At 42.8% G+C, this 27853-nt stretch overlaps 1 protein-coding gene across 1 annotated transcript in view; it reads right to left on the bottom strand.

Moving 5' to 3' along the window:
• Nucleotides 1–8238: 8238 nt before the first annotated feature.
• Nucleotides 8239–27853, bottom strand: part of LOC311144151 (motile sperm domain-containing protein 2-like) — a 28922-nt gene continuing 9307 nt past the window's right edge. Inside the window, exons 10-16 of the mRNA XM_084180146.1 lie at nucleotides 26476–26646; nucleotides 19888–20009; nucleotides 13691–13784; nucleotides 13475–13571; nucleotides 12550–12679; nucleotides 10644–10746; nucleotides 8239–10399 (exon numbers count right to left, since the gene is read on the bottom strand). Coding sequence (XP_084036272.1) covers nucleotides 10256–10399; nucleotides 10644–10746; nucleotides 12550–12679; nucleotides 13475–13571; nucleotides 13691–13784; nucleotides 19888–20009; nucleotides 26476–26646 — 861 coding nt within the window. The 3' untranslated portion in view covers nucleotides 8239–10255. The remainder of the gene's footprint in view (nucleotides 10400–10643; nucleotides 10747–12549; nucleotides 12680–13474; nucleotides 13572–13690; nucleotides 13785–19887; nucleotides 20010–26475; nucleotides 26647–27853) is intronic.

Below are 27853 nucleotides of genomic sequence, written 5' to 3'. Positions count from 1 at the left end.
TAAAGTAACAATGGACTGTTGTTTCTCTTTGCTTATTTGAGCTGTTCTTGCCATAATATGGACTTGGTCTTTTACTAAATAGGGCTATCTTCTGTATACCCCCCCCCCCCCCCCCAACTTGTCACAGCACAACTGATTGGCTCAAATGCATTAAGAGGGAAATAAATGAACTTTTAACAAGGCACCCCTGTTAATTGAAATGCATTCCAGGTGACTACCTTATGAAGCTGGTTGAGAGAATGCCAAGAGTGTGCAAAGCTGTCATCAAGGCAAAGGATGGCTATTTGAAGAATCTCAAATATACAATATATTTTGCTTTTTTTAACACTTTTCTGGTTACTATATGATTCCATATGTCTTATTTCATAGTTTTGATGTCTTCACTATTATTCTACAATGTAGAAAATATTAAAAGTAAAGAAAAACCCTTGAATGAGTAGGTGTTCTAAAACTTGTGACCGGTAGTGTATTTAGAGAGAGGAGGCAGAGAATGACTGTTGATGTGTAGAGAATAAACCCTCTCCATATATCTGCCCACTTCTCACCACCTGCCACTGTGAATGACCTACAGTGGAACCAGGTATGTAGAAATAACTACAGTTTGTGGCTGTCATTGAGTGGATGGGGAAGGGAAACCCCCCTCTTGATGAACAGTACTATATGTGCTGTAGGTCTGAATATAGCCCCATCAGTCAGCTGTCTATGCTTAGCCTTGGCTGATGAGGTTTAGAATCACTGACATCATATCACATAGGTACAGATCATGGTATGTTTGCATCACCCAGTTATTAAAAGCATAAAAACAGAGCTTGAGGGACCCACATTGAAACCACTGTACGCCAACATCTTTCTCTGTATTATAAACTGACGGATAATCAGAAAGGCTGAAAGAGGAAACAGGAAGTAATGTGCTGCCGTGAACGTGAAGATTTCCCTCTTCTGTGATAATACAGCAACAGCTGCTCAGACATATACAGATCCAGGAGCTCTCGTTACTCTCACTACTCATTACCTCTCCATCGATCCCCTCTCCCAATTTGCTGCTTGAGGTAAATCATTGTCCCCTCAAGCATACAATGAGCACCTTGGGCCAGCCGTGCGCATTGAACCGGTCTTCGATTTACTGGTGTTTAATGTTAAATCAATATTGTGGAGGACTTCCTTACTTCTGGGACTCTGGGCAGACCTATCAGACCTGTGTAATTAGTGGCATCCGGGAAATCAGGGAGGAGGATGAGTCTGGTAGAATCTCAATTGCATACTCCTCGCATCTTCTCTCCTTGCCTCCTTCTCAAAACACATTGGAGGAGGAGGTCAGAGGGGTGGGACCTCTGGCTTACTCATCCAATGGGTTTTAAGAAGGAGGCGAGGAGAGAGGATGCGAGGAGTATGGAATTGAGATCTTCCCTCTGTCTGTCGGGGGAGAGAAGACAGTCGTGTCTGCACACCTTCAAACATCTAATGAGCTTTCTGAACTGTAATGACTGAAAGGAATGCATTAGTGGTGGGAGTGGGTGGGAACATGGAAGGATGCTCATATTGGGTTTTGGACCACCTTATGTAACCATCTGGATCAATCTGGCTTTGAGTGGATTTTGACGAAGACTTGATCAGGTACTGAAGGAGGTATAGCTGCACTTAAGAGATTACCCAACTGCACCTGATGCTAAAACATTTACCTAAAGCCCCCTAGAGAGCCTGACACTCTATTTACCCTCGTCCTGCTAAATGCACAGGCACTTACTGCCCCAAACAGCTGCGAAAGCATTTCTCAGTGAGAGCGAAAATACAACAAATAATGCATGTTTTACACCCAGTGCACACATTCTCCTAAAACGATCCAATGACTAATATAAACAGTCCATTGATGCAGGGAGAGAGGTTTGTCAATCGCGTGGTAGACTCATACAGAGGAAACCTTTCAAAACATCAGAACATGTGAACAAGGGGAAACACAGCAAAAGCACTGTTACGAAACATGAGGTAGCAGAACATGATGTGCTAAAATGAGAAAGAGAGTATAAGAGGCTCCAACCAAAGCAAAAGCCAATGCACATGAAACACTCAAAGCAGGAAGTACCAGTGACTCGCTCAATACAGAAGTGGTCAGATGACGCAGATGCTAAGCTACAGGACTATTTTGCTAGCACAGACTGGAATATGTTCCGGGATTCATCCGATGGCACTGAGGGGTATACCACATCAGTCACCGGCTTCATCAATAAGTGCATTAATGATGTCATCTCCACAGTGACCGTACGTACATACCCCAACCAGAAGCCATGGATTACAGGCAACATCCGCACAGAGCTAAAGGGTAGAGCTGCCGCTTTCAATGAGCGGAACACTAACCTGGACGCTTATAAGAAATCCTGCTATGCCCTCCGACAAACCATCAAACAGTCAAAGCATCAATACAGAACTAAGATTGAATCATACTACACCGGCTCTGACTCTTTGGATGTGGCAGGGCATGCAAACTAATACGGACTACAAAGGGAAGCCCAGATGCGAGCTGCCAAGCACGACTCCAACACCATCATTAAGTTTACCGACGACGCAACAGTGGTAGGCCTGATCACCGACAACGATGAGACAGCCTATAGGGAGGAGGTCAGGGACCTGGCAGTTATTCAATTACTCGGCATCAAGTAATTGTCTCTGGCCCCCTCCAAGTTAGGGGGAGTGATGAGCTCTACAGCAGAGTCTCACAACTCAATCGCTGGTTGAAAACTGTTTTCTGCCCCTCCCAAAAGATAGAATTTGTAGATAATTGGCCCTCTTTCTGGGACTCACCTACAAACAGGACCAAGCCTGGCCTGCTGAGAATTGACGGACTCCATCCTAGCTGGAGGGGTGCTCTCATCTTATAACTCCTCTAGCTCCACAATGAGATAGGGTACAGGCCAGGCAGCAGGCTGTTAGCCAGACTGCCAGCTTAGTGGAGTCTGCCACTAGCACAGTCAGTGTAGTCAGCTCAGCTATCCCCATTGAGACTGTGTCTGTGCCCCGATCTAGGTTGAGCAAAACAAAACATGGCAGTGTTCACCTTAGCAATCTCACTGGAATAAAGACCTCCTCCATAGTCAATTAACTAATCACTGATCATAATCTTTATGTGATTGGCCTGTCTGAAACATGGCTCAAGCCTGATGAATTTACTGTGGTAAATGAGTCCTCTCCTCCTGGTTACACTAGTGACCATATCCCCCGCACATCCCGCTAAAAGGCGGAGGTGTTGCTAACATTTATGACAGCAAATTTCAATTTACAAAAAAAAAATACTTTGTTTTCATCTTTTGAGCTTCTAGTCATGAAATCTATGCAGTCTACTCAATCACTTGTTATAGCTACTATTTACAGGCCTCCTGGGCCGTATACAGCGTTCTTCACTGAGTTCCCTGAATTCCTATCGGACCTTGTAGTCATGGCAGATAATATTCACATTTTTAGTAAATGTAATATTCACATGGAAAAGTTCACAGACCCAATCCAAAAGGCTTTCGGAGCCATCATCGACTCAGTGGGTTTTGTCCAACATGTCTCCGGACCTACTCATTGCCACAGTCATACCCTGGTCTAGTTTTGTCCCGTGGAATAAATATTGTGGATCTAAATGTTTTTCCTCATAATCCTGGACTATCGGACCACCATTTTATTACGTTTGCAATCGCAAACAAATAATCTCCTCAGACCTCAACCAAGGATCATCAAAAGCTGTGCTATAAATTCTCTGACAACCCAAAGATTGCTAGATGCCCTTCCAGACTCCCTCCACCTACCCAAGGACGTCGGAGTACAAAAATCGGTTAACCACCTAACTGAGGATCTAAATTGAACCTTGTGTAATACCCTAGATGCAGTCGCACCCCTAAAAACAAAAAACATTTGTCTGAAGAAATTTGCTCCCTGGTATTCCAGAAAATTGGAACGGAAATGGCGCTCCACCAAACTGAAAGTCTTCCGACTAGCTTGGAAAGACAGTACCGTGCAATACCGAAGAGCCCTCACTGCTGCTCGACAATCCAACATTTATTTTTGATACAGTCGCAAAGCTAACTAAAAAGCAGCATTAAACAAGAGAGGATAGCTTTCACTTCAGCCATGATAAATTCATGAACTTCTTCGATGAAAAGATCATGATCATTAGAAAGCAAATTACGGACTCCTCTTTGAATCTGCGTATTTCTCCAAAGCTCAGTTATCCTGAGTCTGCACAGAACTGCCAGGACCTAGGATCAATGGAGACAATCAAGTGTTTTAATCCTGTATCTCTTGACACATTCATGAAAATAGTCATGGCCTCTAAACCGTCAAACTGCATACTGGACCCTATTCCAACTAAACTACTGAAAGAGCTACTTCATGTGCTTGGCCCTCCTATGTTGAAAATAATAAATGGCTCCCTATCCACCGGATGTGTACCAAACTCACTAAAAGTGGCAGTAATAAAGCCTCTCTTGAAAAAGCCAAACCTTGACCTGGAAAATGTAAAATAAATTCGGCCTATATTGAATCTCCCATTCCTCTCAATGTTTTTTGAAAAAGCTGTTGCGCAGCAACTCACTGCCTTCCTGAAGACAAATAATTCCTTGGTCTGGTTTTAGACCCCATCATAGCACTGAGACTGCACTCGTGAAGGTGGTAAATGACCTTTTAATGGTGTCAGACCAAGGCTCTGCATCTGTCCTCGTGCTCCTAGACCTTTGTGCTACTTTTGACCATCGATCACCACATTCTTTTGGAGAGATTAGAAACCCTAATTGGTCAACACGGACAAGTTCTTGCCTGGTTTAGATCTTATCTGTCGGAAAGATATTAGTTTGTCTGTGGATGGTTTGTCCTCTGACAAATAAATTGTACGTTTCGGCGTTCCTCAAGGTTCCGTTTTAGGACCACTATTGTTTTCACTATATATTCTACCTCTTGGTGATGTCATTCGGAAACACAATGTCAACTTTCATTGTTATGCGGACGACACACAGCTGTACATTTCGATGAAACATAGTGAAGCCCCAAAATTACCTACCCTGGAAGCCTGTGTTTCAGACATTAGGAAGTGGATGGCGGCAAATATTTTACTTTTAAACTCAGACAAAACAGAGATGCTAGTTCTAGGTCCCATGAAACAAAAATATCTGCTGTTGGATCTGACAATTAATCTTGATGGTTGTACAGTCGTCTCAAATAAAACTGTGAAGGACCTCGTCGTTACTCTGGACCCTGATCTCTCTTTTGACAAACGTATCAAGAATATTTCAAAGACAGCTTTTATCCATCTTCGTAACGTTGCAAAAATCAGAAACTTTTTGTCCAAAAATGATGCAGAAAAGCTAATCCATGCTTTTGTCACTTCTAGATTAGATTACTGCAATGCTCTACTCTCCGGCTACCCGGATAAAGCACTAAATAAACATCAGTTAGTGCTAAACACGGCTACTAGAATCCTGACTAGAACCAAAAAATTACTCCAGTGCTAGCCTCTCTACATTGGCTTCCTGTTAAGGCTAGGGCTGATTTCAAGGTTTTACTGCTAACCTACAAAGCATTACATGGGCTTGCTCCTACCTATCTCTCAGATTTGAGCCTGCCATACATACCTACACGTACACTACGGTCACAAGAGGCAGGCCTCCTTATTGCCCCTAGAATTTCTAAGCAAACAGCTGGAGGCAGGGCTTTCTCCTATAGAGCTCCACTTTTATGGAATGGTCTGCCTATCCATGTGAGAGACACAGACTCTGTCTCGACCTTTAATTACTGAAGAGTGAGTGTAGTCTGGCCCAGGGGTGCGAAGATGAACGGCAAGGCACTGGAGCGACGAACCGCCCTTGCTGTATCTGCATGGCCGGCTCCCCTCTCTCCACTGGGATTCTCTGCCTCTGACCCTATTACAGGGGCTGAGTCACTGGCTTACTAGCGCTCTTCCATGCCGTCCCTAGGAGGGGTGCGTCACTTGAGTGGGTTGAGTCACAGACGTGATCTTCCTGTCCAGTTTTGCGCCCCCTCGGGCTCGTGCGGTGGAGGAGATCTTCGTGGGCTATACTCAGCCTTGTTTCAGGGTAGTATGTTGGTGGTCTGCTATGCTTTGGCAAAGTGGTAGGGGTTATATCCTGCCTGGTTGGCCCTGTCCGGGGGTATCGTCAGACGGGGCCACAGTGTGCCCCGACCCACCCGTCTCAGTCTCCAGTATCTATGCTGCAATAGTCTATGTGCCGGGGGGCTAGGGTCAGTCTGTTATATCTGGTGTAATTCTCCTGTCTTATCTGGTGTCCTGTGTGAATTAAAGTATGCTCCCTCTAATTCTCTCTCTCTCCCTCTCTCCCTCCCATCCCGGAGGACCTGAGCCCTAGGATCATGCCTCAGGACTACCTGGCCTGATGACTCTTGGCTGTCCCCAGTCCACCTGGTCGCGCTGCTGCTCCAGTTTCAACTGTTCTGCCTACAGCTAGGGAACCCTGACCTGTTCACCGGACGTGCTACCTTATCCCGGACCTGCTGTTTTCGACTCTCTCTCTCTACCACACCTGCTGTCTTGACCTCTGAATGCTCGGCTATGAAAAGTCAACTGACATTTACTCCTGAGGTACTGACCTGTTGCACCCTCTAAAATAACTGATTATTATTTGACCCCGGACTATTTGCACTGCCCCCCCACCCCATCTTTTTACGCTGCTGCTACTCTGTTAATTATTTATGCATAGTCACTTTAACTCTACCCACATGTACATATTACTTCAACTACCTCAACTAGCCGGTGCCCCCGCACATTGACTCTGCACCGGTACCTCCCTGTATATATAGCCTCCCTACTGTTATTTTATTTTACTTCTGCTCTTTTTTTCTCAACACTTTTTTGTTGTTTTATTCTACTTTTTTATTAAAAAGAAATGCACTGTTGGTTAAGGGCTGTAAGTAAGCATTTCACTGTAATGTCTGCACCTGTTGTATTCGGCGCATGTGGCCAATACAATTTGATTTGATTTGATTTGATTTATGAAAATCCTGGCCTTAAATGGCCATGTACTCTTATAATCTCCACCCGGCACAGCCAGAAGAGGACTGGCCACCCCTCAGAGCCTGGTTCCTCTTTAGGTTTCTTCCTAGGTTCCTGCCTTTCTAGGGAGTTTTTCCAAGCCACCGTGCTTCTACATCTGCATTGTTTGCTGTTTGGGGTTTTAGGCTGGGTTTCTGTATAGCACTTTGTGACATCTGCTGATGTAAAAAGGGCTTTATAAATACATTTGATTGATTGATTGATCCCCGCACATTGACTCTGTACCGGTACCCCCTGTATATAGCCTTATTATTATTTTGAAACATTTTTTTTACTTTAGTTTATTTAGTAAATATTTTTTTCTTCTTAAAACTGCATTGTTGGTGAAGGGCATGTAAGTAAGCATTTCACGGTAAGGTCTACACCTGTTGTATTCGGCGCATGTGACAAATAAAATTGGATTTGATTTGACTTCAATGACTGATCAGACATATAACCACCAGACAGCACATCGTTTTGAGGGGACAAAAGGCAAATCAGACACCAACAGCAGACCCTGCAGAGCTGTCAGAACAAACTAGCCTTGGTGTAAGTCGCCGTGTTATTATAAGTGGTGCATGTATTTAATATTCTAAGTGTGATCCCCCTGTGCCTTGGCTCTGTGGTTGATTGCTCTGCGCTGGATCTTGATATAGATACCCAGCCTTCCCACTGAGCCCCGTGAGTGGGTTCTGCCATCTCCTCATCCTCAACAGTAATTGCTTGGTATTTTTAGGTTGCCAGCGTAGGGTAATTAAAACAAATAGAGGGAGATAGCACAGAGATCTCCCTGGGCTCTCCAGGGGTAAGTGGGGAGAGGTCACACTCTGTTTTCAATTTGGCACCCCTTTTATCAAAGAGGGAGGAAGGGAGGAGGGTGAGGCTGCATCACGGACACAGTGAGACTGTTGATGTAAAATAAGGGTCAAGAGAGAAAGAGGTTTCAGGCCTGCTTCAGGAGTGAGCTGGTTATCTACTGTATCAGGATAGAGCTGTGCTCATGTTGGTGGTGCCTTGTTCATGCCAGCACACACTGCCTTTCAAAGCTATTTAGTACAACTCTACATGTGTCCCCCATAATATTCTACCATTGCACTGTACACATTAAGAAAGAACCCTATTTTTATAAGCCATTTTCAGATACAACCCATCACAACAACAGTCATGTTCAACAAAAGGAAAATGCTAAAATGCTCAAAAACGATTTGTTAAAGTTTATTCTTAAACAGGATATGTTCATATATTTAAAATGAAATGTACATTAGGATCAGAAAAATGAACAACTAAATCTTCTACGTCATGTTACATTTTGAAATAAATAGACCTCATATACAATGCCTTCAGAAAGTATTCACTATGACTTTTTCCTCATTTTGTTGTATTACAGAATGAATTTAAAATTCATAAAATGTAGTTTTTTTTTGTCTCTGGCCTACACAAAATACCCCATGATGACAAAGTGGAATTATGTTTTTCAAAATGTTTACAAATTAATAAAACATGTAAAGATGAATTGTTTGAATCAAGTATTCAACCACTTTGTTATGGCAAGCCTAAATAAGTTATGGAGTACAAATGTGCTTAAAAAGTCACATAATAAGTTGCATGTACTCACTATGTGTGCAATAATAGTGTTTAACATTCTTTTTGAATGACGACCTCTTCTCTGTACCCCACACATACAGATAATTGTAAGGTCCATCAGTCGAGCAGTGAATTTCAAACACAGATACACAAAGACCAAGAAGGTTTTCCAAAGAAAGGCACCTAAAATAGAAAAAGCTGACATTTAATATCCCTTTGAGCATGGTGAAGTTATTAATTGCACTTTGGATGGTGTATCAATACACCCAGTCACTACAAAAGATACAGGCGTCCTTCCTAACTCAGTTGCCGGAGGGGAAGGAAACCGCTCAGGGATTTCACCATGAGGCCAACGGTGACTTTAAAACAGTTACAGAGTTTAATGGCTGTGATAGGAGAAAACTGAGGATGATTCAACAACATTGTAGTTACTTCACAATACTAACCTAATTGACTGAGTGAAAAGAAGGAAGCCTGTACAGAACAAAAATATTCCAAAACATGCATCCTGTTTGCAACAAGGCACTAAAGAAATACTGAAAAGAATGTGGCAAAGCAATTAACTTTTTGTCCTGAATACAAAGTGTTATGTTTGGGGCAAATCCAATACAACACATTACTGAGTACCACTCTCCATATTTTCTAGCATAATGGTGACTGCATCATGTTATGGGTACGCTTGTAATCGTTAGGGCCGGGGAGTTTTTCAGGATAAAAAATTAACGCAATGGCGCTAACCACAGGCAAAATCCTAGTGGAAAACTTGGTTCAGTCTTGTTTCCACCAGACACTGGGAGATGAATTCACCTTTCAGCAGGTCAATAACCTAAAACACAAAGCCAAATCTACACTGGAGTTGCTTACCAAGAAGACAGTGAATGTTCCTGAGTGGCCGAGTTCCAGTTTTGACTTAAATCTACTTGAAAATCTATGGCAAGAACTGAAAATGGTTGTCTAGCAATGATGAACAACCAATTTGACATTGCTTAAAGAATATTTAAAAGAATACTGGGCAAATGTTGCACAATCCAGGTATGGAAAGCTTGTAAGAGATTTACCCAGAAAGGCTCACAGCTGTAATAGCTGCCAAAGGTGCATCTACAAAGTATTGACTGAGAGGTGTGAAAACTTATGTAAATGATATATTTTTGTATTTAATTTTCAATAAATGTGCAAAAAATTCTAAAAACATGTTTTCACTTTGTAATTATGGGGTATTGTGTGTAGATGGGTGAGAAATATATATTTTTAATCAATTTTGAATTCAGGCTGTAACACAACAAAATGTGTAATGTAGTATGAATACTTTCTGAAGGCACTGTATAATTCCATTTTCAGTAATAAAAATACATTATTGATTTAATTTCACAGTGTCTAGAGTCTTTAGCAACAGAACCTCTCACAACACCTAGGAAACTATGAGGAATCTCTATGGGCAACTGACTGGCAACTCCACAAGTTCACTGCTACGGAACAGAACATCCCTCCATCTTCATGACGACAGCCCTTGTCGAGAGGAGAGTCTGCGCTCATTTTATCACTGAGTCCAATACCAGCCCACTTCCTGTTGGTTAAGCTTTAAGCTGCTGTAGTCTCTATGTTCGATGGGAGGAGGAGGTATACCATGTTGTCAGGTCAGGAAGTCCCAGGAAGGTTGTAGAGACACAGGAAGCTGAACATCATGACGACTAGCACCAGACCAATCAGAACCTGCTGGAACCACAGATACTGGTCCAGCTTCTGCTCCAGCCGGACGTTACACACCATCACACGCATCAGCTGCAGAGGAGAGCATTGGGTTACTTCATCTTACTAATGTATTCACTTTTCAGTCTCCCATATCAATTTGACACCACTAAAATGTATAATGGTTGTAATAGTGTACAAAAAAAAGAGGAAAAAAAAGAAGATAAACAAAGTCAATCAAAGTTAAAATACAGTAAATACTGTACATAGGTTAATATATAGGTTCATGTATTCTAGTGGGTGGAGGAGCATCATCCAAGAGGAGTGGAGAGCTCACCGTTGTGTGCAGGTCCGGGTGGCCATTGGCTCCTCCTTCAATGGGGCTGTCACTGCCACAGGTCAGAATGGGCTTAGTGCTCTCCAGGACGTGACATTGTAATCTACAGGAAGGACAGGATACAGTCACGTCCAATAATGTGTATAAATCCTAGATGACTGACAGGGGGCGCTGTATTGAAGCCACTGCGCAACCATCTTGGTGGTACTCCTCAAATGTAAAAAAAATATTTTGGACACTATAGAAATGCATTTATTAATGTCTACATTCGTTTTTGACATGTTTATTCTATTACAGACATCTTAATGCGCGAGTCAAACTCATTCCACAGAGGGCCGAGTGTCTGCGGGTATTCGTTCCACCCTTGTACTACCCATTGATGAATTAAGGTCACTCACTAATTAGTATGGAACTACCCTCACATGGTTGTCTAGGTGTTAATTGAAAGGAAAAACAAAAGCACGCAGACACTCGGCCCTCCGTGAAATGAGTTTGACACCCTTGCTTTAATGCATAATTTTTTATTATATTATGTGAGTTAAACATTAAAATAAAAAAATATATAAAAACATGTTCCTTCAAGTGTTTTTTTTAGAGTACTAATGTTACTGTCCCGACTACAACAACAAAATACTTAAAGATGCACTATGCAGAAATCGCTCCGCCATTTCCTGGTTGCAAAAATTCTAATAGTTCACTTAATTTCAGTTTACGTGACAAAACAAGCAAGCATAGTGTAGAGAATCACTGTACCATCTAAACTGCTGTGAAATATATTTCCATAATCAAAAATATTGTATTTTCAGCTGTTTGAAGCTGGTGTACAAAACCGAAAGTAAAAGACACAAAAACGAAACTTAAGAACGTGAAACATAGAAATAGCTTGCATAGAACAGATCTACCACTTCTTAGACTTCCTTTCAATGAGAATGACAGAGCTATTTATATGTGAATTTGGTCGGGTCGACCAAAAAGTTACACATTGCAGCTCTAAATACATGTAATTTTATCCTTTTAATTGAACCATTAATTCCTATGGAAGACTGCTCCTACTAGGGAGTGCCCATATCGTTGACCGCTGGCTTCAAAGCCTCTCAATGGCCAATACATAGCATCAGCAATCCAGGGTTTATATACGTAATTGGTCACATCAGGGAAGACTGAGGAGAGGGGATTATCAGCCTGCTAGGTCATTGACATACCCCAGCCATGCTGAGGCAATCTGTGCTGTACACTGCAAGACCACGATGGGTTTAGTGAATTAAAGTTCTCTTGAGGTCATTATAGATGTTGATGGTGGCATATTAACGACTGCTTGCCCTTTGGCTGAACAGGAATTGCTTTACTCATTTACATACACTCAGTATACCAAACATTAGGAACACCTTCCTAATATTGAGTTGCACCACCCCCTTTTGCCCTCAGAACAGCCTAAATTAGTCGGAGAATGGACTGTACATGTTGACTCCAATGCTTCCCACAGTTGTGTCAAGTTGGCTGGATGTCCTTTAGGTGATGGACAATTCTTGATACAGACGGGAAACTGTTGAGCGTGAAAACCCCAGCAGCGTTGCAGTTTTTGACACAAACCGGTGCGCCTGGTACCTACTATCATATCCTGTTCAAAGGCACTTCAATCTTTTGTCTTGCCCATTCACCCTCTGAATGGCACACATACACAATCCATGTCTCGATTGTCTCAAGGCTTAAAAATCCTTCTTTAACCTGTCTCCTCGCCTTCATCTACACTGATTGAAGTGTATTTAACAAGTGACATCAATAAGGGATCATAGCTTTCACCTCGATTCATCTGGTCAGTCTATGTCATGGAAAGAGCAGGTGTTCTTAATGTTTTGTACACTCAGCGTATATTCCCATCTATGATGAGGCATTGATGATGATGTACCTGTGCTCCATCATCTTGGTTTTGGGCACGTCCTTCCAGAACTGAGCGAGCTCTGGTGATCCAGCACCAACGTTCTGCTCCATCTCTGCAGCCATAACCAGGAAGCGGTCCTGCAGAGACGCCTGGTAGCCTGCACAAACACATCCATGGCACACATTGAACTCTGAATAATTTTTTATCGCTGTATATTGTTCAGTTTATGTATCTAGATTCCTACATTTGGATGGGATCATCTGTACAAAGGATACAGTTTAAACCCCACTGCTGTCAGCATCAAATAATCAGAAGATAGAACTGAAAGAGCTGACTCTGACACAGCTGTGAACAGAAAAAGTAAGGGTTCTTATCCACTAGACTCGAACAAATGAACAAGACATGGGCGATAGATGGTGGCTCCCGAAAATTGAATTAACGAGTTTTAAAGTTAAACCCAGAGAGAAAACCCTCAAACTTTGGAATAGTGCCAGAATTATATTCTTCAAAAAACCCATATCTTGCACATCAGAAGCCATGACTGACATTTCCATGCTTGAAGGCCTCTGAACGTCTTATCAGCCAAGTCCCTGCAACCCTACTCAATGTTGGTCTCAAGTGATCAAGAGGAAAACATTGACCTTAGGGGTTTCAGCCTTCCACAGAGTACTGAGACTGGCTCAATAAAGTTTCTTTATTTACCCGCCGTTAGATTTCTGAAAGGCTCGGCTTAGGGGAAGATACGAGATTATTATTTTATCACTCTTAAAATATGTATGTCGGGCAAAAGAAAGCTGCACTCTGTCAGCACTTTCCAAAGATATTAGACTCAGACTGGACCTTTTGATTATTCTGAAGTTTCTTCTGGTGTATCTGGAAACATCCGAAGGAAAAAGTAGATAAGAGGAGTGGGTGGAGAGAGAGAGTGGGAGAGAGAAGTGCAGTACTCTACCTCCATGTAAGGACACCACTATATCCACAGAAGCGCCCGGTTCACAGCTGCTGTTGCTGGGCTTCACTCTGTACTTCTCAGGTGCTGTGGTTCGTACCTGTGGAGGGAGACACCATCAAGTCAGCTTCACACACACACACACACACACACACACACACACACACACACACACAGAGAGAGAGGGGCACGCTTGCACACACAGGGGCATGGACGTACCTTGAAGGCCACTTGATTCTTGGACACATTATCGAGGATGATAAGACACTTCCTGTCTGACTCTTTGGAGCCAAAGCTCAGCTCCTCTGCTGGACTGGAAAAAAGGGAGAAAATACGTTCCATTTCAGAAGAGAAACAGCACAGGCTACATGATGACAAGGCGACCGGCTACGATTGAATTTGTGACTAACGTAATAAACAAATGTATTTTTCTTTACAAAGGCATCGGCCACAATGGCTATCTGGTGTTCAAACCAACCCAATACATCTGTTAGAAGTCTTGCTTTACAGCGTGCTTTGTTGTTCTCTTCGTGATATCTTAGCTTTATCGATCTGTTTGGCAAAGCTTTGTGAGCTTAGATGTTGCTTCCTGAGAGTGATTGCAGTATGATTACCCAGGGACTTGTAGATTCTGTTAGCTTCCATTGTTACACATTTACTAAACAGCTGCTGTATCACCATCTAGCTCAGTATTCTAGCTAACACATGGCAGATTATGTCCATCTGTGCTTGCATGTTTTTTTTCTCTCCTTTAAATAAACAAAAAGCCTTGTACACTACATTGATGCTGAAATCAGTGTGTGTGTATTTGCCATTTATCCGACTCAATTGACGTCAACATGTTCTAAAAAATTAAAAAAAAAATTCATTGCAAAGAAATAGCCCCTGACTGACTGTATGTTTCCTGAGCCAAACCCTCAGTCTCCGATGTGCTGTGTCTCCACCTAACCCATATGGAGCTGTCTGTCAGGCCCCTGGGTACTAGGCTGGCTCAAGCCTATCAGCCGTAGCTGAACCCATGGGGAACATGGAGAATTAAACCACATTATTACCCAGGTCTAGGGTGAAAACATCTGTGATCTGGCATCAAAGCTGTGAAATCTGGAGCAGCAGAGGAAAAATCCATGGCCTGAGAAAGTAGCCACGAGGCGCTCTAATTCGCTTTCCAACACTCAGCGCACCCAATCCCCCTTCCTGCCCCTAATAGCCCCCCCCCACCCCCTCGCCTCAACAGGCTCAGGTTTAAGGGATAATTCTGTAATTTGATAATTCAGCCTCAGTGAACACTTCTCCACACTGTGCTGTGGACTGCTGCTGGCCTGCTACAGTACCTACTGAAAACTCAGTGAAATGGCCAACAGGATAAAAATTCCTGTATAGTGTATACTAAGTCTCGCTGTACATTCCTTAGGCTTCATCTCCTCTAAACAACGGATTGTTCCAACTTCCTTCCCTTCCACATCCTCCTGTGTTTGTTCATTGCCCCAGTAAAGTGTTGTGAGGAGCCCATTACTCCCCTGAGCCCGGAATGATTCTCTAGACTGCAGGAAACCTTTTGACAAACACATTGTGCAGATCAAAGCCTCCCCTCTTCCGCCCCTCCAGCTCTAGTTCTGCCTTCCTCGTGGACTCACTGGAATCAGGGCTAACACAGCTCAGAGACATAATTGCATTTAAGGCTCATAAAATCTTTTTATCACTCTAATACGTAGCCCGTAGCTGTGACAAATCTCACATCAAAGAGTCGGCTCTCCAAAAAACTGAACTGGACGGAAATGACTCAGGAACATAGGATTGATTTAATTTAACATCGGAATACCCATCTATGGAGGCAGCTCTCAAGTACTGTACCTGAAAACAATCTGAACCTAATGGCACCCCACACAACACGCTTTAGATCAATATATATATTTTTAAATGATTAGTAATGAGAACGTTCTTAAAATGTAAATAGAAGCCTGAAGAATGCCGGTCTATAATCAACCTCAGGGTAAAGGGATATACAGTGGGGAAAAAAAGTATTTAGTCAGCCACCAATTGTGCAAGTTCTCCCACTTAAAAAGATGAGAGAGGCCTGTAATTTTCATCATAGGTACACATCAACTATGACAGACAAATTGAGATTTTTTTTCTCCACAAAATCACATTGTAGGATTTTTTATGAACAACACAATTATGCAACGCACATATTTAATATATTTTCCCTCAGCAGGAAAACCAACAGAGATACACCTGGCTGGGTGAGGCCGTAGCAGATGATCACAACTGTATCTGTAGCTTACATGACTGAGCTGTGTTCTCTCCCCTCTGTCCTCAGATATGCCCATAGACCTGAAGCAGGGAGACATGGCATCCATCTTGAAGCCTTTCCCTCTGGTTACGGCTAAGCCAGCCAAACAAAAGACCACAACCATCGCCCCGGCCTTGAATGGTACGGTTCAGTGATGAATGTTCTTGTGTTTATAAGAATATACAATATATATATATACAGTGGGGGGAAAAAGTATTTAGTCAGCCACCAATTGTGCAAGTTCTCCCACTTAAAAAGATGAGGCCTGTAATTTTCATCATAGGTACACGTCAACTATGACAGACAAATTGAGAAAAAAAAAATCCAGAAAATCACATTGTAGGATTTTTTATTAATTTATTTGCAAATTATGGTGGAAAATAAGTATTTGGTCACCTACAAACAAGCAAGATTTCTGGCTCTCACAGACCTGTAACTTCTTCTTTAAGAGGCTCCTCTGTCCTCCACTCGTTACCTGTATTAATGGCACCTGTTTGAACTTGTTATCAGTATAAAAGACACCTGTCCACAACCTCAAACAGTCACACTCCAAACTCCACTATGGCCAAGACCAAAGAGCTGTCAAAGGACACCAGAAACAAAATTGTAGACCTGCACCAGGCTGGGAAGACTGAATCTGCAATAGGTAAGCAGCTTGGTTTGAAGAAATCAACTGTGGGAGCAATTATTAGGAAATGGAAGACATACAAGACCACTGATAATCTCCCTCGATCTGGGGCTCCACGCAAGATCTCACCCCGTGGGGTCAAAATGATTACAAGAACGGTGAGCAAAAATCCCAGAACCACACGGGGGGACCTAGTGAATGACCTGCAGAGAGCTGGGACCAAAGTAACAAAGCCTACCATCAGTAACACACTATGCCGCCAGGGACTCAAATCCTGCAGTGCCAGACGTGTCCCCCTGCTTAAGCCAGTACATGTCCAGGCCCGTCTGAAGTTTGCTAGAGTGCATTTGGATGATCAAGAAGAGGATTGGGAGAATGTCATGTGGTCAGATGAAACCAAAATAGAACTTTTTGGTAAAAACTCAACTCGTCGTGTTTGGAGGACAAAGAATGCTGAGTTGCATCCAAAGAACACCATACCTACTTTGAAGCATGGGGGTGGAAACATCATGCTTTGGGGCTGTTATTCTGCAAAGGGACCAGGACGACTGATCCGTGTAAAGGAAAGAATGAATGGGGCCATGTATCGTGAGATTTTGAGTGAAAACCTCCTTCCATCAGCAAGGGCATTGAAGATGAAACGTGGCTGGGTCTTTCAGCATGACAATGATCCCAAACACACCGCCCGGGCAACGAAGGAGTGGCTTAGTAAGAAGCATTTCAAGGTCCTGGAGTGGCCTAGCCAGTCTCCAGATCTCAACCCCATAGAAAATCTTTGGAGGGAGTTGAAAGTCCGTGTTGCCCAGCGACAGCCCCAAAACATCACTGCTCTAGAGGAGATCTGCATGGAGGAATGGGCCAAAATACAGTGGGGAGAACAAGTATTTGATACACTGCCGATTTTGCAGGTTTTACTACTTACAAAGCATGTAGAGGTCTGTAATTGTTATCATAGGTACACTTCAACTGTGAGAGACGGAATCTAAAACAAAAATCCAGAAAATTACATTGTATGATTTTTAAGTAATTAATTTGCATTTTATTGCATGACTTAAGTATTTGATCACCTACCAACCAGTAAGAATTCCGGCTCTCACAGACCTGTTAGTTTTTCTTTAAGAAGCCCTCCTGTTCTCCACTCATTACCTGTATTAATTGCACCTGTTTGAACTCGTTACCTGTATAAAAGACACCTGTCCACACACTCAATCAAACAGACACCAACCTCTCCACAAAGGCCAAGACCAGAGAGCTGTGTAAGGACATCAGGGATAAAATTGTAGACCTGCACAAGGCTGGGATGGGCTACAGGACAATAGGCAATCAGCTTGGTGAGAAGGCAACAACTGTTGGCGCAATTATTAGAAAATGGAAGAAGTTCAAGATGACGGTCAATCACCCTTGGTCTGGGGCTCCATGCAAGATCTCACCTCGTGGGGCATCAATGATCATGAGGAAGGTGAGGGATCAGCCCAGAACTACACGGCAGGACCTGGTCAATGACCTGAAGAGAGCTGGGACCACAGTCTCAAAGAAAACCACTAGTAACACACTACGCTGTCATGGATTAAAATCCTGCAGCGCACGCAAGGTCCCCCTGCTCAAGCCAGCGCATGTCCAGGCGCGTCTGAAGTTTGCCAATGACCATCTGGATGATCCAGAGGAGGAATGGGAGAAGGTCATGTGGTCTGATGAGACAAAAATAGAGCTTTTTGGTCTAAACTCCACTCGCCGTGTTTGGAGGAAGAAGAAGGATGAGTACAACCCCAAGAACACCATCTCAACCGTGAAGCATGGAGGTGGAAACATAATTCTTTGGGGATGCTTTTCTGCAAAGGGGACAGGACGACTGCACCGTATTGAGGGGAGGATGGATGGGGCCATGTATCGCGAGATCTTGGCCAACAACCTCCTTCCCTCAGTAAGAGCATTGAAGATGGGGTCGTGGCTGGGTCTTCCAGCATGACAACGACCCGAAACACACAGCCAGGGCAACTAAGGAGTGGCTCCGTAAGAAGCATCTCAAGGTCCTGGAGTGGCCTAGCCAGTCTCCAGACCTGAACCCAATAGAACATCTTTGGAGGGAGCTGAAAGTCCGTATTGCCCAGCGACAGCCCCGAAACCTGAAAGATCTGGAGAAGGTCTGTATGGAGGAGTGGGCCAAAATCCCTGCTGCAGTGTGTGCAAACCTGGTCAAGACCTACAGGAAACGTATGATCTCTGTAATTGCAAACAAAGGTTTCTGTACCAAATATTAAGTTCTGCTTTTCTGATGTATCAAATACTTATGTCATGCAATAAAATGCAAATTAATTACTTAAAAATCATACAATGTGATTTTCTGGATTTTTGTTTTAGATTCCGTCTCTCACAGTTGAAGTGTACCTATGATAAAAATTACAGACCTCTACATGCTTTGTAAGTAGGAAAACCTGCAAAATCGGCAGTGTATCAAATACTTGTTCTCTCCACTGTACCAGCAACAGTGTGTGAAAACCTTGAAGACTTACAGAAAACGTTTGACCTGTGTCATTGCCAACAAAGGGTATATAACAAAGTATTGAGAAACTTTTGTTATTGACCAAATACTTATTTTCCACCATAACTTGCAAATAAATTCATAAAAAATCCTACAATGTGATTTTCTGGATTTTTTTTCCTCATTTTGTCTGTCATAGTTGACGTGTACTTATGACAAAAATTACAGGCCTCTCATCTTTTTAAGTGGGAGAACTTGCACAATTGGTGGCTGACTAAATACTTTTTTCCCCACTGTATCAGCTTCATCACTAAAGACTACAATTAGGTAACAGAATGACCTTGAACTATGTTTTGCACAAAAGTGTCCCTTGATCCCTACTGCAACATTCATTAGGCCATCCAATTTGCATGATGGGACTACTGGCTGTTCCTTGGTCAATATGGGCAGTAATCATCTGTGTGATCAATTAATTCTATTGATTATTACTGCACAGTAATTAACTGCAGTAACTGACTTCCAGTCAATGCACAATTGATCTCAGGCATCCTTTATTTCTGTTTAGATAATACAAGATCAATCGATCCATCCAGATACAAACGTATCGATATCTGGCGCTGGGCTTGCGTGTCAACAACACATTCACCCTAAGCTCTACAACCCCTTCAAATCCAGCATGTGGACATGGATTGGCTATAGCCTAGTCACTGTGCTACCAGTCCGGCTATTCTTTAAGCCTTGAGTGCAGCTGAGAGATATGCTGAATTCCAAATCAAACCCTAGTCTCTTCCGACTTCCTAGAAACTCTTGTACATCTGCAACTACTGGATAAACAATTGGTTGAAAATTCCACCCAGAAGGCAAGGTGAAAGAACTACCATATTTCTTACACCTCTTTGATCCTTTCAGAGATACAGGAGTGCCTTGCGAGTAGGGGCTAGGGGTTGATTTGATATTCAGGAAGAGGACTAAGAGAGGGATACTAAGAGAGGGAGTTCTGAGAAGGTTGGGTTGAATACCTAACGTGTAGCAGAGGGGCCTTGAATGTGGTCAGTGGCTTCCTGGCTCCCTTCGACCGGCTGTCTCCTTTGTCGTTGTCGTCCAGCTTCAGAGTGCTCAGGCTCTCCTCTGAGAAATACACCTGAAACAAGGACAACAGTGGCTTCGTGAGACAATGTTCATCAACACACTGATCAAATTATTCTAAGGTGCTTTGTTTGGAGAGGTGTTCTAAAGATACAAATTATCCTAAGTTATCTTTATTAATTTCTAAATAATACTATTAAATGCCTAACTATAGTCCATTTCAAATGATGGGATAGAAAATATGTTAGAAATAGTGAGTTTTTGTATGACAGGTCACTTCATTTCACAATCAATACATCTATCCCCATAACAACCCCTGACCCTTGTTCACAGTACAGTGAGGCAACATGAACACTACAGACATGTCCTGTGAGAACTCACAGAGAGTTCCCATGGAGAGAACACATAACCCCATGACAATGGCCAGTCAGCTCTTTCACTTCAACTGTAAACTTTCGCCCAAATCCAACAGACTCCATCATACACCCACTCACACAATGAGGTCACAAGACCACAGAACAGCTGATAAACACATGGTTTGTGCAATGTTAGCAGAAAGTTGGGAAAGGACAGATGAAGTTGTGGTGGGACAAGCATCATTTGGTTTCCATAGCATATTGACCAAGGCCAGTCCCACAGCTTGTGTGAGGCAGATGGGAGATGGGGAGCACAGCAGGAGAGGATGTGAGAAGATGGGAGAACTGGAAGAGAGGTGACTAGGGTCTGCCTGTGATGCACGTACAAGCCCTAATGAGTCAGATGGAGAGTGTGTCTTCTGCTGTGATAAGCAACACACACACGTGCCTCCCCCTTCAGCAGGCTGCTGCGACACACACCACACACAGATGACACAAAGACATCAAGAGACTTTGAGCTGTTTCTGAAATGTTTATTTTTATTTAGTGTTCAAATCAAGTGCAATACAGAACTGAGCAAGATATGGGGATTAATTAGCTGCTGTTGAAAGATACATGACCATAATTGACTTGAATTGACTGCTTGGTTGATTAAATAAAAAAAATACAGCATTTCCATTGATTAAATACATTGTATAAAATAACTGCATAAAAGTTCAACTCATAACAAAATTAATTGTTAATCAAACATGAGTAAAAAAACCCATTTCCTGTTTATCATTCTGGTTAGTCAATACCAGGATCAAAATACTCAGTAGTGAGATAATATTGAGCTTAATCTTTGGCACTAGAACTACAAACCATGCATGAACTAACATTATTGGAAGGTCTTAATATGTAATATCAACACACAACAGTCCAATCCTACTGGCTAAAATTAGAAAATCACCACAACAAAAAAAGACACAAGCTGGAGTGTATAAGGCTGATGTAGGCAGCAGATACAATTTGAAATCCATAGATCCAGAAATGTCTAAGAAATGTAGACCGTATGAAATACTTGTTTTGATAATATAATTTGTAGGCAGCTTCCCCAAGCAGACCATGGATTGACAGTCTGATCATCTGGAGAGGTTATTGACAATAAGGCACAATACAGATTACTCTCTCGTTGTGTGAAAAGGCATCCATACACAGAGGAAGCGCCTACAATTACAGTTATAATATGGCATAAGGTAGTTGAGCATCCATTGTATCACTTCAGTGTCAGTGCAAATGTGCTAACATTGAGTGCGGTAAAAATAACAAAGGATTTCATGCTGGTGGTAGTAGAATACTCTTGTCCTAGTATTATAAACATTAGTACATTCATCGTTACAGTACAGTAGATAGGGTCATTTGAAATGAATACAACAGTAATGATAGAATAAAATATGCTTTTGGGTTAAAAGTTCAGTACAATACATTTAGGCATGTATACACTTGGCACACATGCTTTCCTTTCTCTACAAAAACATTATTTCCCTAATGTTATATTAAGTAAGGTAAAATACTTAAGTTGGATAAAATATCACCATGTTATTATGCTGGTCACTGGAACGGGAATCAAGGTGGCAAACTTTTCCTCTTTTATGATAGAGTATTGTGAGTTATGTATCTGATAGCCTACTTCATTGGCTACAAATCTCTTCAAAATCATCACATTCTGATAAGTGCAACACATTGTGGGGGTCATATTTGAAATGTTTGTTCAAGGTCCATTTTGGATTCAATCAAAGGCTGAACATGTCCATGATGGTGATTAGATGGCGGGGCTGGTACATGAGTAAAACCCTCAGACTGCCCTTTCAGAATGCAGAACTCTCCAGGAATCAGTGCTGCTGGTGTGGCTGAGATCATACAATGGCTTACCAAAACCAGCCCTTGGGTCAAAACAGAGAGAAAGGCAATTAGCTGACCGCTCTGGGAAGCTACTGTATCAACACACTGTTGAGAGCCACATTTTTTTTTTTTTCACCTTTATTTAACCAGGTAAACCAGTTGAGAACAAGTTCTCATTTACAACTGCGACCTGGCCAAGATAAAGCAAAGCAGTGCGATAAAAACAACAACACAGAGTTACATATGGGGTAAAACAAAACAAAGTAAAAAAAAATACAACAGAAATACATATATATACAGTGTGTGCAAATTTAGCGAGTTATGGAGGTAAGGCAATAAAATAGGCTATAGTGCAAAATAATTACAATTAGTATTAACACTGGAATGATAGATGTGCAAGAGATGATGTGCAAATAGAGATACTGGGGTACAAATGAGCAAAATAAATAACAATATAGGGATGAGGTAGTTGGGCGGGCTAATTTCAGATGGGCTGTGTACAGGTGCAGTGATCGGTAAGGTGCTCTGACAACTGATGCTTAAAGTTAGTGAGGGAGATAAGTGTCTCCAGCTTCAGAGATTGTATGTATTGATTCAGGAGGGAGGACAATGTTAATGTAGAGAGAGGAGCAGCAGAACATGATAATGATTGAATGTGTGCAAACAGACAAGCTGTAAACAATGGGTATCATGATTGGTGTTAGAACCCTAACCTTAAAGGGAAACTAGGGGATTTTGGCAATGAGGCCCTTTATCTACCTCCCCAGAATCAGATGAACTTGTGGTTAACATTTTTATGTCTCGATGTCCAGTATGAAGGAAGTTGGAGGTAGTTTCGTGAGCCAATGCTAACTTGAGAAACTACTTTAACTTCTTTCATACTGGACAGAGACATAAAAATGGTATTCACACGTTCATCTGATTCTGGGGAGGTAGATAAAGGGCCTCATTGTCAGAATCCCAAAGTATCCCTTTAAAGCCAGCAAGCCAAGAGATTAGCCTATAGCCTAGGTAGATCATTAGGGACTGGTTAAATCAGAGCCACCAAAGACCACATTGTGCTCACATGCAATGTTCCCTCTAGGCTGCACGCGTGCGCCGGCGTGCAGCTCCCCTCAGACTGCCACGCAGAATAAATATTCACCCGCACAGAGAAGCACGAGATTGAACTTCACTCACCTTTCTTGAGTTTTCCCCTTTAGTCAACACTATCAATGTTTTGCTCTACTGTGGGAAATGTGATCGAGTCAACGCAATATTAGCCACTTTCAAATCAATGTAATATACCGAAACAAAATGAACTATGCAAGAGAATTTCTTGTAGGCAGAGCGCATTGGAGTAGGATTCCATTGCATTGACAGGCACGGATAAGGCCCGTACTCTACACAGACCGGTGTGCCATAACAAATCAGCTACGGTATGAGCGATCTTCAGTAATGCACTTTTTTAAAAATCTAAGTGAGAGCTGCATGTAGCCACGTGTGCACATTTGTTCATATTCTTTGCTAGTTAGTGAGTTACTAGCCCATCCTTGTCTGAAGGACATGTGGATTAACGGGTTAATGTCAAGATCTGCATGTTTTTTTCCCAAAGTCTCATGGAATATAGGCCTACGTTGAACACCACACATTGGCTGCTACTGTAGGTTTAATGATATAACTGCTAATTCCATGGAAACATTTTGTGGGATGCATTTTTCTCCATTGTTTTTGATGGTAGGCCTACATTATGATCAAATAGCCAAAGTAGCCTACTTGGCCACTTAAAACGAACTTAAAGCGGGTACAGCCTCAGTGTTCACAGTAAAGTTGGAAGTTGCACAGAATTTTCACAACGTTCAAGTTTGCGCTCAGCAGACCTGAAATTTGCTCAGTGCTGAAAAAAAGTTAGAGGGAACATTGCTCAAGTGTATTGATGGACCCATTCACATACATTCATCCACTAAATTGCACATAGGCCAACACACAAAACCACACAAAAACTTGATGAGGCTTAGATTCTGGTTTGTCAAACTGATTTATCATCAAGTCTATGCTTAAGCAATAAGGCCGAGGAGGTGTGGTATACGACGCAATGCAGAGTGCCTGGACGCAGCCCTTAGCTGTGGTATATTGGCCATATACCACAAACCCCAGAGGTGCCTTATTGCTATTATAAACTTGTTACCAATGTAATTAATGCAGTAAAAATAAATATTTTGTCATACCCATGGTATATGGTCTGATATACCACAGCTGTCAGCCAATCAACATTCAGTGCTCGAACCACCCAGTTTATAAAATATAATAGCTAGTTGGCCTACTAGCTAAGACATTCCCTGATAATGTCAAATAACTACTCAGGCTGAACCTGAACCATACCGGTCCCTCTGGGATTGCGCAAGGCAGGCTGACCCTCCCTGACCATCAATACATAGCTACACTCCAGGGCAGCAGCAGAGGGTGCAGCATGACTCCAGGTCTGTCCTGTATGTTTCAATACCATCAGCAGGCCTTTCCAAGGAGAGGGGTTGCATGTGAATTATTCCCCCTCATTTGCATATCTCAATTTTGTAAATCTAAATCTGTTGTGCATGAAGAGGCTTAAGAGGCTCATGCGAGCAGCTTCGTGACGTGTAGCTGCCAGGGCCACTCTGGAGCGCAAGTTTGTGTGTGTGTGTGTGTACGGAGTCCCCTGTGAGCTATGACAGTGGTGCAGGTTACCCAGACGGCTTAAGGGCTCAGCAGGAGTCTGCTTCGACACAGCGCAGTCACAGCACAATTATACACCCTCCCTGTCGAGTCTGACACGGTAGAGACAACACAGCCCTCCGCCAGGAATAAGGATACACAGCTAGCGCAGCGACAGCTATCGTAGAGAGAGCTAGAGTAGAGACAGCTAGCGTAGCGAAACCCAGCGTGGCTGATATTGATCTATTAGCCACACTACAATGTGTGTTTGTTTTGTGTGTCACACAAAGAAAAGAGGCCAAATATCCACTGTTTATAAATAATGAAGACCCCTAGCTACATGAAGAGAGAGAGAGCGAGAGACAGAGAAACAGAGACAGACCGACAGAGAGAGAGAGCTAAATAAATATGTGCTGCATTGTTGGCAATGATGCCCTGACCGTTGCTAGGGTGCAGCAGCCTGACGACAGCAGAGAACGCTAGATGGTGTCTGTGAAGAGGTGTTAAAGCCAAGAGCTGCAGGGTGTCTCTGTGATGGTGGCAGGCTGCACGGGGGCCGGCCGGGCCGGTGGGGCTGCCAACTAACCAGCTGAGACCATCACACACACAAATAACAGCCTCTGACAAACCACATCACCCCAAAGTTTCTCTCTCTCTCTCTCTCTCTCTCTCATTCCCCCAGCCTCCAAAAAGGTTGAGCCAAAATCATTAGTGGCAACACAAAATAAATGAAGTATTCTGGGAACTGCTTTAAACACTCCTGTGAAGTCAGGTATGCTGAACGACGCATGGGGGAAAAAACAGTCTCTAGCGCAGCTAGGAAGAGCTTCTGTGACGGCAGTCAGACTTGACACATTCTCAGTAGCCAGAGAAGTGCTCAGGAGATGAGAGGAGCCGTGGGTTGAGTGAGGGAGACTGTGAAGGAGACCCAGAGAGTGGGACTGTGATGTGTGGTTATGTGGGTACAGTCAGTGGACAGGAAGGATTAAGCTTCAGCTGGAGACATGGGGAGTCACCTTGACCGAGACAATGAGGAGGAGCTTAACAGCTGCCAAATCAGGGCATACTGCCTCAACCATTCACAGCTCTCTCCACAGAGGACCCCGATTACATGCTGTAATCTCACACTAAACGTTGAGAAATGAAAGGATCTGGAAGGAAAACGGCACATCAAAGTGAGGAGGAACTTGACTGAACTTCTAACGTCTTAATTGACTGCCGAGTGTGAACGGGGTGTGTTTAATGTTAATTAGGGCTAATGATGAAGAGAAAAAGTCTCTGCTGTTTCTAAGAGAGCCCAAGGCAGGGTTAAACTGTCAGTAATCATTCTCAGCTCACTTCAGATACTAACTATATTGACTCTACTGTTAATGAGTAATAGCAGTAGCCATCATCAGATTTAATGGAAGGCTAAATTAGAAACATGACAACAGACTGTCATGTATTACTTCTGAAAATCAAGTGGATAAGTAGTAGGCTATTCAAGACGGAGTACGAGTTTATATGCAGCTACAGCATGAATATTTCATGCGTTTCTATATGTTACTGTCTTCCTTACTGTACCTACATTCAGAGGGAGGAGTTGGTAAATAAACAAAAGGGGAGGTTTTGTACCTTTTTGGGCTTGACAGCGACATCGGAGCTGAAGCTTGATTCTAACTCCTTGCTGTCTGATTCGCCCTCCTTGTTCTCGTTGTCATCCTCGCTGACGATTGGTCCGTTCTCACATATGGGCGTTTGGAAGTCATCGTCAGGAAGGGGAGGATAGCTGTATTTGAAGGGGTCCTAGAATGAAGTCAGAGATAGGTTTAATACTATCAGTCCAGAGACCCCAGCAAAAATGGGCTTTTAATTTATCTGACTTCAAAATCAAATCAAATCAAATCAAATTGTATTGGTCACATGCGCCGAATACAACAGGTGCAGACATTACAGTGAAATGCTTACTTACAGCCCTTAACCAACAGTGCATTTATTTTAAACAAAAAAAGTAAGAATAAAACAACAACAAAAAAAAGTGTTGAGAAAAAAAGAGCAGAAGTAAAATAAAGTGACAGTAGGGAGGCAATCAATCAAATGTATTTATAAAGCCCTTTTTACATCAGCAGATGTCACAAAGTGCTATACAGAAACCCAGCCTAAAACCCCAAACAGCAAACAATGCAGATGTAGAAGCACGGTGGCTTGGAAAAACTCCCTAGAAAGGCAGGAACCTAGGAAGAAACCTAAAGAGGAACCAGGCTCTGAGGGGTGGCCAGTCCTCTTCTGGCTGTGCCGGGTGGAGATTATAAGAGTACATGGCCATTTAAGGCCAGGATTTTCATAAATCAAATCAAATCAAATTGTATTGGCCACATGCGCCGAATACAACAGGTGCAGACATTACAGTGAAATGCTTACTTACAGCCCTTAACCAACAGTGCATTTCTTTTTAATAAAAAAGTAGAATAAAACAACAAAAAAGTGTTGAGAAAAAAAGAGCAGAAGTAAAATAAAGTGACAGTAGGGAGGCTATATATACAGGGGGGTACCGTTGCAGAGTCAATGTGCGGGGGCACCGGCTAGTTGAGGTAGTTGAGGTAATATGTACATGTGGGTAGAGTTAAAGTGACTATGCATAAATACTTAACAGAGTAGCAGCAGCGTAAAAAGGATGGGGTGGGGGGGCAGTGCAAATAGTCCGGGTAGCCATGATTAGCTGTTCAGGAGTCTTATGGCTTGGGGGTAGAAGCTGTTGAGAAGTCTTTTGGACCTAGACTTGGCACTCCGGTACCGCTTGCCGTGCGGTAGCAGAGAGAACAGTCTATGACTAGGGTGGCTGGAGTCTTTGACAATTTTGAGGGCCTTCCTCTGACACCGCCTGGTATAGAGGTCCTGGATGGCAGGAAGCTTTGCCCCAGTGATGTACTGGGCCGTACGCACTACCCTCTGTAGTGCCTTGCGGTCAGAGGCCAAGCAGTTGCCATACCAGGTGGTGATGCAACCAGTCAGG

Source organism: Coregonus lavaretus (assembly GCF_964263955.1).
Source record: "Coregonus lavaretus genome assembly, chromosome: 16".
Taxonomy (NCBI): domain Eukaryota; kingdom Metazoa; phylum Chordata; class Actinopteri; order Salmoniformes; family Salmonidae; genus Coregonus; species Coregonus lavaretus.
The sequence above is the reverse complement of the archived record's forward strand: the minus strand, read 5'-3'. Positions and strand labels throughout refer to the sequence as shown.